The sequence below is a fragment of the Otolemur garnettii genome, unplaced genomic scaffold, assembly GCF_000181295.1.
Source record: "Otolemur garnettii isolate 467f Iridium unplaced genomic scaffold, OtoGar3 scaffold00075, whole genome shotgun sequence".
Classification (NCBI taxonomy): Eukaryota; Metazoa; Chordata; class Mammalia; order Primates; family Galagidae; genus Otolemur; species Otolemur garnettii.
In genome coordinates, this window is record NW_003852470.1 from 6,862,938 (window position 1) to 6,875,887 (window position 12,950).

General features: G+C 51.0%; 1 protein-coding gene across 4 annotated transcripts in view; it reads left to right on the plus strand.

The window, feature by feature from the left end:
• UROS (uroporphyrinogen III synthase) overlaps positions 1–12,950 on the plus strand; it is a 32,619-nt gene that overhangs the window by 16,922 nt on the left and 2,747 nt on the right. For all 4 annotated transcript variants that reach the window (XM_003794110.3, XM_023515610.1, XM_023515609.1 and 1 more), the window contains 3 exons: positions 2,138–2,212; positions 10,226–10,306; positions 12,015–12,100. In XM_003794110.3, coding sequence (XP_003794158.1) covers positions 2,138–2,212; positions 10,226–10,306; positions 12,015–12,100 — 242 coding nt within the window. The remainder of the gene's footprint in view (positions 1–2,137; positions 2,213–10,225; positions 10,307–12,014; positions 12,101–12,950) is intronic.

A 12,950-nucleotide genomic window follows, 5' to 3' on the forward strand; every position in this document is an offset into this window, starting at 1 on the left:
GCAGGGCTGGGCCTGGGAGCCATTTACTGGCCGCTATTGCTTGGCCTTGTGATCCCAGGCCAGTGATCCCACAGTAGATAGTAATTAACAACTCAACGAACAACACAGAAAAACTCTGTAAAACAACTTTGCTGTGAGGTCTATATATTTGCACTGTCAGAACAAATTGTCATCTGTAGTTTTTGACTCCCTGTTATATACCAGGCACTGTGAACTTCATGTATATGATTTCTCATTTTCATAAGGAAAATCTTCCTAATTTAAAACCAAAAACAGAAACTGAGTCTGAGAGATGTGATTTGCTAGGGTCACACACTCAGTAACTGGCACAACCATCGTTTGAATCCACGACAGCGTTTCCCAAAGCCATCAGGCCCCCCACAGAAGCATGAAGATGTGTCACGATTTTAAAGGCCATCTTTTTTTTTTTTTTCATTGATATCTTTTCCCATAAAATCTGGAAAGACTTTATAGACGTCATCCATAAACTCGCTAATATCTTCAGTCTCATTTCTTGATTCTTACTGACCTGCCTTTGACTAAGAATTTATTTTGCCTTCACTTCCACCAAATGGCACCTTTTCAGCACAGACATCAGCCCACAGGGGATTTCACTCCACAGGTTTACACAAGTCCAGAAAACTGGGTCCACTGTGGCCCTTAGTGTCATACCCTCTCGAAAGTAAAAAATACTCTATGGCATTGAGAGGCTGTACCGGCCCCTTTTGTGAGGTACCTATTCAGGGGCTGTGTGAGCCCCAGACAGACTCAAGCTCACCAGTATTTTCCAAATACTGGCAAGGTGAACGCCTGGCCGCTCTGCAGGGAGAGTTGGTGAAGGAAGGCCTGGGGTCCACTCAGTCCACACTGCCAGCTACTCACAGGAGTGCGGCACTTCTCTGAGGAAAGAGGGCTGTGGGCCTTCTGTGGAGTAGTCACACAAGGGGCTGGCTCGTAACAAATGGAAGCTTTAATAAAAACAGCACCAGCTGGGTGGCACCTGTGGCTCAGTGAGTAGGGTGCCAGCCGCATATACCGATGGTGGGGGGGGGGGGTTCGAACCCAGCCCCAGCCAAACTGTAACAACAACAACAAAAAATAGCCAGGCGTTGTGGCAGGCACCTGTGGTCCCAGCTACTTGGGAGGCTGAGGCAAGAGAATGGCCTAAGGCCAAGAGCTGGAGGTTGCCATGAGCTGTGACGCCACAGCACTCTACCAAGGGTGACAAAGTGAAACTCTGTCTCTGAAAAGAAAAAAAAAAGCACCAGGTTTTAATTCAGACATTAGGAATGTGTTGAGTCAAAGATAAACATGTCCCATGTAGCTGTAAACCTTGTTCAGGAACTAAACCCTCATTTAGGCTGCCGTGCACCCCAGTATGGCCCTTCACTGTGAGTGGCATGTGTCCGCAGTGACCCGGAGAGCTGTGCGCCCCAGTATGGCCCTTCAGTATGAGTGGCGTGCGTTCTCAGTGACCCGGTGTGCTGTGGGTCTCTGCTGGAGATTGTTATGGAACTTTTCCTCCCCTCCTTTTTTTTTTTTTTGCAGTTTTTGGCCGGTGCTTGGTTTGAACCTGCCACCTCCAATATATGGGGCTGGCACCCTACTCCTTTGAGTCACAGGCGCCACCCTCCCCTCCTTTCTGTTACACTCTGGCTGTGTCAACCCACACCTTTCTCGATGTGGTCCGGACATGTCTCCCTAACAAGTGAAGGCTCTCTAATGCAGGCACCTGCAAAAATAGTAGATCCCAGGTGCTCACTATCTCCTGACTGATAAGAAAACGGCCTTTACCAAGCCCAGGTGTCAAGCAGGTTGAGGTTGCTTGCATTTTCTCACACAGCCCTTAATGCAGCCCCACATGGCAAGCGTTTTCCTGTCTTGCGGACGAGCTAAGGAGAGATCAGAAAAGATAGCTAAGGCCTCACCCAAGGCCACTCATAGGGGCTGGGCAGAACCTGGCACCTCCTCATCTGAATGGAATTCTATGATGTTCCTGCACCACCATTCAAGAGGTGCCTTTCTCTTACTGATTTGTAAAGTATGTGCCTGTGTATTTGCACAGTAACAAAACCACACTGGAACAAAAGCACTTCAGTATCCGTGTAAAGAAATACTTTTCTTTGTTGTTTTCCAGTGAGCAAAATTGGCCTGGATACAAAAGGAGAAAACTGTGGAAATGCAGAAAAGCTTGCGGAATATATTTGTTCCAGTAAGTAGAAAAAGATCGCCTCAAATGAAGTCCATTTATTTATTGTTTATTGATCTCACAACCACTACCTCGGGAAAAAAAAGTTTCCTCCCTAGGAATTTCCTCCGCAGTGGTAAGATTGGGAGCAGCACGTAACCTACGTGTATGTCTGTACTTGTATGACATCCTTTCTAGCTGCACACCGAAGAAGCTGAGGTGACTTGAACGTAGCACAAAATAAAACATTTGGAGGTAAAACCAGAGGAGAGAGCCCTGAGAGGACCCGGCACGGGGGAGGCAGGAGGGCTGCTGGGCACCTCTGCTGAGAGTCATCTTCCCCTTCTTGTTAGGGGCAGCTTCCCCCTCTGAATTCCTTCTCCGGAAACTTCCTCCTTGGTAGAGAGCCGACTCACCTAACAAGCTGGTCATTGGGCTGTGCGTGGACTTAAAATGGCACTGTTTCTAGGGGTGTTTGCAGTCAAGTAGGGACCAAGTCTTTAGGGAATTTTAGGCTTCGGAAGAATATACACGTGGATAGAGATTTTTGGAAAGGCAGGCTGACCAGGCACATGTAGGGCAGTCCTGCTGAGTCTGGGTGCACCTCCCATCCTGCCTCTCCCTGTGCGCCCAGCCCTGCTGCAGGTGCAGCCGCATCCATGAGAGAAGGAAGTAGACCCATCTTGCCTTGTATTACTGAAGCGGAAATCGAGGCCTTGCCAGATTTCCGGCCGGCAAACTTCTGTTAAGGATTGGATATTTTAGGCTCTGAACTACTGGGCTCTGCAGTGGTAGCTGAAGAGCAGCCACCGACTCTGCAGACAATGGGCTCAGCTTGGACCAGGGCTGGAATGTGCTGACTCCTTCCCAGGGTTGCTGGGGTGTCTGCTGAGCTGGGAAGCAGGAGCCGGATGGACTGCTGACCACGGAGAGTTTCCTCTGAGGTAGTCTCAGGAGGGGTATATTCTTTGCCCTTTGGGTAGTGATCAGGGTAGATAGGGAGAGAGCACATGAAAGGAGCCTTTATGGCTTATGAAACAGTGTCAGGTGGTCTCATTTTTAGGCAAAACAACACATATGTGTTAAGAAATGTTCCTTCTCAGGTGTTGGCTTTTCTGGTATACTAATGTCTTATGAGGTCTTCCCACCGTGAGCCACTGCTGTTGCCTGAAGGCTCTCTGGTTTGTATTTTTCTGTGCACCCCTGGGAGCCTGGGCCCGAGTCCTCCATCTCCCTGCATATGGCGGCCTGAGAATCCCCAGAGCTCACCCGGAAGTCACAGGCACTGCTGGCCTTGGTGCCTCCTTCCTAAGCTTCCAAATTCTCTCTCCTCATCCATCCTGTTTTCTTTTCAAAATAATTTTATCTTTTATCTTCTTTGGTCACTCTGTGTTACTGTTGTTAACCAGCATTTCCTGAGTGCTTCCCATGACCCAGGTCCTCAGGCACTGGGCCTTCCTCCTGGGTTCAGCTTCACGCTGTGAAGTCAGAGTCCTCTCCCCTGCAGGCTGTGCTGTCGAGGACGGTAGCTGCTAGCCCTACATAGCTATTTACGATAGCCATTTAAAATTAAGTTAATTAAAATTAAATAAAATTGAAGATTCAGTTCCTAGTCACACTAGGCACAATCAAGGCCCAGTTGTCATTCCTGGCTAATGATGTGATGGTAGACAGCAGAGAACATTCCAAAGTTCTTTCTGACAGTGCTGTGAGAGAGGCTCCAGGGACCAAGTGACAGGTCTTATCTGAGGTCATGAGCTATGGGCAGCGCCACTGTGGGGCCACCCCCTTTCTCCTGGCCCTCATGGTCAGCAAACCTGACGGAGCACTTGCCCTCCAGGAACTGCTGGTGAAGCCCCTCGGTCCACTCAGACTCATTCATGGGGCTCCTCGGGGCGGCACATGCCTGACTCTGGAGCCTAACTCTGCTCACTGTAAGGAGTAAGCGGTAGGCACAGAGTGATTAGCCAGTCGGAAGCCGCCCGTGCTCTCCTGAGCCCAGCACATCTGCACCCAGTGGCTCTGACAAGCCTTTGGGGGCTTGGTAGATTCTTCGATGCCCCCCTTGTCCCTCCCCTGTATTCCATCCTCTGTCACAGGAGAGCAGGTCAGTTCAGCATGGGTAAGCAGATGTTTACCTAAGAGCACCTGTGTGCCAGTCCCTTGCAGGGCCTGGGGGCTGGAGAGGGACCTGACTCCATTCCTGCCTGCTGGGAGCTCCCAGCCTAGCTAGGGCCGGGGTGACAGACTTAGACATCAGTGGCCATTGTAAGGCAGGGCAGATTAAGTAACAAGAAGAGGTATGAACTGCTTGTGTGTGATGGGGAACTACAAGGACCCATCTTACCTACAGAGCACTCCTGACACCAGGGCTCCAGACACCAGTTGGGGATCCTGCTACTCAATCCAGTGTGACGTTACCCAGAGTTAGCACTGACCCCACGGTTTAAGGGCTCAGTCTTACAAAACTACCCCCCCACTTCAGATGCAAGGTCTGTGTGCCCAGGGCACCCACACTCTATCTAATTTGGCTATAAAGTGGGGGTTCCCACACCCCCTTTCTCAGGTTTATAATTTGCTAGAATGGCTCGCAGAACTCAGAAACACTTTGCTTGCATTACTGGTTTATTATAAAGGATATACGGACACAGAGGCACAGAGAGAGGAGCAGGTACGTGGGTAAGGTCCGGAGGGTCCTGAGCACAGGAGCCTCGGTCCCTGTGGTTGGGGTGCACCGCCTTCCTGGCACATGGATGCGTTCACAAACCTGGAAGCTCTCCATATTCACAGTGGAGACTCCTGTACGTGGGCACAGTTGACTAAATCCTTGCCCACCAGTGATTAACCCAGTCTCCAGCCCTTCCCCCAGAGGTCGGGGTGGGGGGTGGGGCTGAACGCAGCAACCCTCTGATCACATCGTTGGTTCCCCTACCCCCCCCCCAAGCTATTTAGGGGCCGCCAGCAGTTACCTCATTATTTTACAGTTAAGGGAGTTTATTATGAATAACAGGACATGCGCCTCTCTCCCCTGTCAGGAAATGCCAAGGGTTTTAGAAGCTTGGCTGGGAACAGAGATAAAAACCAAATGTTTATTCCCTACAGTACGTATGCAGTGTCGTGGGGCGGGTGTCCCAAAGAAGGTAGAGGACACCTTAAAAGGGCACACCATGGCATTCCCACCACAGAGGGGCCTCCAGGAAGGACAGGGCCTCAGGCAGTAGCCATGGCTGAGCCCTCCCAGTAGAGCAGAGAAAGTGGAAGGAGAGGTGGATGTGGAGACGGGAGGGGCGTGCAGGGGGCTGCCAGTCCCCAGGAGCCCTGAGGCACAGCGGCATGACCTAAGCCCCCGTCCAGACCCAGGCTGGAGGGTTGTCCCCAGGGCTCAGGGAGGAACAGGCTGCCACTCCCTCTCTGGCACTAGCCAGGCCAGAACTGGGCCCAAAAGGGAGTCACTAGATTAGGACTTGGTTCTGCTGTTCCTGGGATTTTGCAAGTGTGTCTCAGAAACTTTTCCCTTAAGTAAAAAGAGCATTTTTTAAAACCAGACTCCCACACATAGGGGACAGCTGAGCTGGCCTGGAGGCCCTGCGGGAATTGTAGAAACGTCAATGGGAACACTCAAGGCAGGGTAGTGTGAGGAGGTGGAGGGCCTGTCATGTGCCCAGATAGGGTGGCATTTCCTGCATATGGTCTCTAATTGTCTGACACATTGTACTGAGCTGTGACTTGGGGGTGATTATTGGCCCCATGTTTACTAGTGAAGAAACTGAGAGAAAGGGTGACTCGTCCAAGGGAATAGAGCTAAAAGGTGCGGGCGGGGCAGCTGCTCCCTTAGTTCTCTTTTCTATGTGCTTCTAGAAATTACTTAGTGTAAAATACATTCAGTGCTTTGAGGTGAGAAAGTCAGAGGAATCCAAGTGAAGGAAGAGGATCCTAAGACTGATTTGCAGATTGGATGTCTTGGCCAGCTGATGAATCACTGTGGTGGTGTTTGGGGTTTAGCTGTGTCCTTGGTGACAAACAAGGTCCTAAGGAGGCCCCTGAGGGCAGCCTGAGCCTGAGGAAAGGGGCTGCTGGGACCCCTGACCTCGCTCACCTCCAGAGGCACACAAGGCTTCCTGCAGATGCCTTGTTCTGCACTGCAGGGAGCCTGCCCGATCCCAGAACCCACTCTCTAATTGAGAAGTCACCATGCCAAGTTTTCTCTAGAATACTGTATAAGCCAGAACTGTGAGACATTTTCAAGCTAAAACATACAGTTCAGAAGACTGTAATTTGGGGTAAAAAGTATTCACCATTTGCTGCTAGTGAAGACTGTTGTCACCTTTCTTCTGTGGCCACCTGTGCTGCGTGAGGGCAGATGTGCTCAGCCTGGCACCTCAGGAGAGAGCCCTTGGAGGCCGGGTGAAGAACCATCTGAGGACCACTGAACAGCTGATTAGCCCCTTCAGCAAAAGCCTGTTGGCTGCCTTACTGCTTCCTGTGGAATGTTCTTGATTGGTGTGCATTGCTGAGGGCTGTTTTCTTTAGCATCAGCCTAGACCGGGCAGTAACCCGCTTGTGCAGCCAAGTGCTGAAACACAGCTGCTGAGAAGCCAAGGACAGTTGCTCCAGCTGTCCAGGGTGGTGAACACTGGAGGAGCTGTTTGTTGCATGGCCCCGGCCTTGGTGTTATTTTTCAGGTCATTGTGCAGGGGTCACTCCAGAGGCAATTGGTCTGGACACTGATGGCCCAGAATGACCCAATTCCAGGCTTTTTATTTCTGATGTTTCTAGGGAGTCATAGTTACAGTATAAATGGTATCAAAGCCTTTCCTTTATAAATGTAGAAATAAGTATGCAAATTGTAGATCATGACATCCCTAATAGGATAAAGTGCCAGAATTTACAAAGAATGGTTTTGGGTTCTATGGGTTGGCCAACAATTAGCTCCTTAACAGAATAGGTGGCTCCCACCTGTTCCCTGGACAGAAATTGTGCTGTTCCTGCAGCTGACACCAGTTTGTTCTGCAAGGAGACAGAAGGGGACCAGCGGAGTCATTGCTCATGAGAAGGCCCAGAGCCATCAGGCTGGTGTCCTAGCTTTGCAAGCTCAAGGCAGAAGGGATCAGTGTCACCTCTGAGCTATTACCTTGGTGCTTTAATTAACTGACTCAAGGCCTGGCTGGGTAGATATCAATACATTCTGCCCTTATCTGGGAGAACTCCACTCTGTTCTTTCCAAAGCCTTTGTTATTTCCTCTAACGTATTACTGGCAGATCTTGGATCCTAAAAAAAATCTTCCATTTGCCATTGGAATATCTTAATAAAAATCCATGTTGACTGCTAATAAGGACTTTCACCTTGGTTTTACCAAGGCATTTATGATTTTCCTTCCCTAGTAAATGTTGAAACCCAATTTTAAAATCTACTTCCAGTTCTTGTAGTAAACAAGCCAATGCATAGTTATTGCTTATTTATTTTAGTTAACACTTATTTAATATTTACTTTCTGACGGGCATTATAAGTGCTTAAAGCTGTTAACCCGTTTAATCTGATACTCATTGTTGTGATAGATTTTCCTTGGAAAAGCCATTACAAGTTAAGTGATAACAGGCAGCAGTCACTGTAACTCTTAAAAAGAGAAAAAGAGAGTCCGCAGCAGACGGAGCATGCTTCAGTCTGTCTGAAACGTCCTCCTGGACGCTGGGGTTCCTGTAGCAGCCTGGCAGCCTTGCTGGACTCTCCTGTCCCTGAACCAGCCTCATCCTGAGCACCTGCAGTTAAACACCCACTGACTGCTCAGACGGCTTCTCACAGCCAGAGGCCTGAGAGGGGGAAAGCGCGGTAATTGTTAGGACTTGCACCACATGCTTTAGGAAGATGAGGTTTTATCTTAATTACCCACAGTGACTATTTCTTGAGCCCCCTTTCCCCCTTATACTCTCCTAGGGAATTCCTCTTCCTGGTAAAGGAATGGAGAGCAGAGCCTTTGATCTCCACAATCCACCATTTCTGTGTCAGCTTTAGCTGTTGCATTTACGTAATTGGGTTGAAAATCAGTTAGCTTTAACCACTGTGTTGACCTATTTGGGTTGACAATAAATCAGTAAGTGTTACGCTTATCCCCAGAAGGAATGGGCTCTGTCTTTGCTTTCTTGAAGAGCATTAGCACTCAGAAAATACAGCTGCAGTCATGTCCCCTCAGCAGCACGGGAGGACTCAGTCGGGACATTTTCAAGTTTTCCTCCTTTGTGGTGATGGGGCACTGCATCTCTTGGGATGTCTGCTGAGCTGACTGGGCATTTGTGGGCCCTGAGCCTGTCCAGCCAGGCTCCCTGCTAGGCACAGGTACAGTGACAAAGAGACCAGTGCCTGCCCTCAAGAGACACTTCAGCCCAGCCTTGTGAGCTCTTTGCCCTCACACAGGGCCTAAGCTTTCCATCCTCTAGGAGTCAGTGGTAAGAATGAGCGTCGACTCTGCTGGGCCCTCAGAAGGGAAACTTCGAGGGCAGAGCATGGGTCTTCTGTTGGCCCCTTCCTTGTCTGCAGGGTGGACATCCGGTTTCCCTGCTGGCTCCCCACGTTTGCCCCAGCCAGACACCTGTGTGTGCACATACACAAAAGAGAGAAAGAGAGTCCGAGGCAGATGGAGCATGTCATGCATACACAACACACACACCCAGCATCCTGCATGTGCCCAATGCCTCCACACAAACCTGCACACATCTACATGCATACACACACACCCTAGAATCCTGGATGTGCACACACACATGCACTTATATGCACACACCTAACATCCTGATATGCACACACATGCATGTATATGCACACATGTACACACATGGCAACCTGCATCTCCACACCAACACATACATGTACATGCACACACATACCTGTACACAGCATCCTGCATCCCCACACCAATGCACACACATACATGCACACACACTCAGGAGGGATGCCTGGGCTCAGGTGAGGAAGATACAACGTGACATGGCTTTGGGAACATCTCTAGGGATGGCATCTACAGTACATGTGTGCAGGCTGCATTGCTTATGTTTCACAGTTTCCAGGGTCATTGTGTTCTTGTCTGGGCACTGGCATCTACAAAGCAGTGTGATTAAGAAGTGGCTAGCCAGTGTGTGTGTCTCCATGCTGGAAATGAAGGGCCTGCAGTGGGGCTGCGGCTCACCTGGTGCGCATGGTGCTGGATGGGAGAGTCCGTTCTGTTCTTTCCTGTGATCGCAGTAGACATGTAATGTTGCTGCATGACCAACACCCATTAAAATTTCTTACATGTAATGGGCAGATGTGGGGGAAACTATTTCTACTAAAATGCTTTGTTTTCATTTGGGAGAAAACTCTGGCATCTGACAAGCCTTCAGTTTTGGGTGGTGTCACAAATTTAACTCTCATGCTGTTGTCTTATACTGTGAAGAGCCTAGGGGTGAAAATGCCAGAAGCCTTCCTCAGTGGAGAGCAGGGGGTGGGAGTGAGAGGCGGGTCCTTCTTAGCTGGTGTGTCTCCGTGGGACCTAACATCAGCTCTTGGAGCCCTTGGTCTAGTGGCTGTGGGCAGGGCTGGGAGAGGAGGGGGTAGGGAACTACTGTTGGCCTCCAGCTCCCCACTGCCTCCTGCTCACCCAGGGCCACCTCCAGAGGTAGGAACATTTGTCCCCGATGCCAGCACTAGATCTTTCTGACTTGAAGGTGCAGAGCCTGCGCTCTTAGTTGTGATAGCAGGCCAGGGCCCCACAAGCTCAGAGAGCTGGAAGGACAAGGCCAGCAGCAGCCCTTTGTCAGGACAATGTGCATTCTCTGAGCTGCGTGACCAGAGCACAGTTTATAGTCTTCGTTGACAGCCCTACAAGTTCCGTGAGGGAGCAGCTGCCCTGCCCATTTACAGAGGACAGAGGACGAGCTGAGCTGAGGGGCAGGGGCAGCCTGGGACGCTGCGCTGCTTCCCCTCCCGGAGCTCCCCGATACCCCCCTGCACACAGGCACAGCCCTGAGTTGTCACAAACATTTACAGAGCCTGTTGTTCATTCACAGGGGAGTCATCAGCATTACCTCTTCTGTTTCCCTGTGGAAACCTCAAGAGAGAAATCCTGCCAAAAATGCTCCAGGCTGAAGGTGACTAGAATTTGCTGACCGCATTGCTGGCCTCTGTGGGATCCGCCCAGAGGTTCTGTGGTGAAGGAAGTAGACATGGACAGCCCTGCAGAGTGCACACAAGGGACAGCAGGCCTGGCCTGGATGTGCTGGGCCATGGCCCGCAGGGTCGCTCCCCACATCAAGCGCGGCTGCACATGCCTCGCTTTGCATTGGCTCTTCCCAGCCCACTTGGCGGCCTTCAGCAAGAGGGTGAGGGGATGGGAGGTGTCAGGGTGGCCCCAGGGGAGGTGACTGAGGTGACAAGCACAGGGTGTTCTTCTACATGTGGAATCAGGATTGGTTCCACATGTACAAGAAAGTCCACAGACAGCTGATCTCACACTAGTGAGTCATATCCACTGTGGCTCTCAATGATGGTCCCTATCATTGACCCAGATGGTGACATGAGTGTCACCTGCACTCCTTTCCTGTCACGTAGTTGGTGGGGAGCAAGGCATATCAGTGGTTTGGAGTATCAACTCAGGGTGAGATTAGAGCAGGTTTGAATTCTCCTCCTGCTGGCTGTCAGCTGTGTGAACGGGGTAAGTGATGCCATCACTCTGGGCATCAGTCTCCTTATCTGGAAGTGGGCGTAACCATCGTACCAACCTCCTGGGCTACTCTGAGATTGCATAGCATGACCTTGCTCTCTGAAAGCCCACCCACCATGGACTGTGACCATCGCACATTCTGTCTCATTTTAACCCCACAATCCACACACGGTGTGACCCAGGATGGTCTCAGGCCTTGTAACTGTCCCTTTCCCCTCTCATATCAAAATGTGCCTCTTCTACTCAAATTCTTGTCTATCTTCTAAATGCTGCCAGGAATAAAGGCAGAGGACATTAGTTAATAAGATCAGCACAATCATTAGCCTTTCTGGAACCAGAAAATACCAGGAAAAATAAGAGAAAGCTTGGTCCCAGGTATCCTTATAGAAATCATATACAAATCAAAGGTTTGATATTTCAGCTATTTCAAACCTCCAAACCTTAAATGATAAATTGCTATTTTATGCTGAAATCTTGATAACTTCTGAGCGGGCTGCTCTCCTGTCCATTTCATTTTCATAAGCCCGCAGTGGCACTGCTTCTCGGCATGTTCTGGCTCCTGTGTGGCAGCCTCATCAGTATGCTGTGTCTGCTCAGCCCATCAGTGCCTCCCTTATCAGCCTGGGAATCCGGGGAAAGTGTATCCTCACTAAATGGCCCGGGAAGGAATGTGGGAAGGTCCAGCGCCTAATCAGGTCATCTACAGTGGGCACCCCAAGGCCCAGAGGGGATCCGCGGCCATGTAGGGGCAGAGCTGGTGTGCACTGGGGCCCGGACTCCCAGTCTGTCAAGGGCTGCCCTTAGATCTTGCTTCCTGGCATCATGAATCCTGTATGTGTGGGATTCACAGGGTGGCCTGTGGACAAACCCACAAAACACAGACCAAAGGCTTTGTGGGTGCGAAGGGAGCTGTGGTTCCCGGGCCTTTGTCATCCTCAGCCATCTCAACCTCCTCTGTGCCGTGTTCAGCAGGGGGCCTGGTCCAGGCCGTTGCTCTGAGTCCAGTCTCTGCATCAGGGAGGCTGGCTCGGGGGATTGTGCTGCTCTGGGAGGGCTCCACCACCTGTGTGTACTCTGAGGTGGCAGACGCCCCACTGTGTCCCAGGGCAGTGACATCTGGTTTGGGTTGTGCCCAGGGATCCCCATGGAGAGCCTCACAGTCTATCAGACAGCCGCACACCCGGGAATCCAGGGGAACCTGAACAGCTACTATTCCAAGCAGGTACGCAGTATTTCCAGGAGGAGCTCTGATGGGCGGCCCAGGTGGGGCGGGCGTGGAGGAGGCATGAGCTCACAGATGTTGGTGCTGTATGTGGTTCCATCATCCCTAGCATGTGACTGTGAGGACACAGCCTTGTTGAGGTGCCATCCTCATTTGTGCCTCTGTGAAATGGTAAGTTTATATATGAATTAAAGGAGATTCATGCCAAGCTCTTTGAATAGCATCCAAAATACATACAAGCCTGAAGAGAAGGGGGCCCCAGTGGAGCTGCAGGGCAGGAGCTGGGCCCACAATGGGGAACCAACAGTGCCCACCAGGGGGACATGGAGGCTCCAGGCAGGAGAATGGACAGTTTTGAGTTGACTGATGTCTTCAACATTTGGATTCAGTTAAGACACCACTCTCTCCTCTCCTCTCCCAGGATGGGCTCTGATGTCATGCTGGAAGGGGTGGGTCTGTGAGGACACCCCAGTGCAGAAGGGCCCACGGCCACTCTGTCTTGTCTGCCTCCAGAGGGAGGGAGGGTCTCCAGGGAGCCGCAGGCTGCTGCCTCCCGCCATCAGGGCCATTTGACACCAGGAGCTACAGGCATTGTCCAGTCTGCTGGGCATTGGGCTCCAAGGGCTGGTGTCCTCTGGCCAGGCAGACACAGACCTGGGAGCCAGCAGAGTGACCAAGGTGCAGGGCAAGCCTTCTGGTTGCAGCCTGTTCTTTTCCCAGTTCCTGGGATTCTGAAATGCCAGCGTCGACCAGAACCACTCCTGTCACAAAGCCACCTGGGCTGCCTGTGGCTTGAGGAGTTACGCCAGTAAAGCTGGAGGAAAGTCCTCTCTCCTCAACCTCAGGGCAG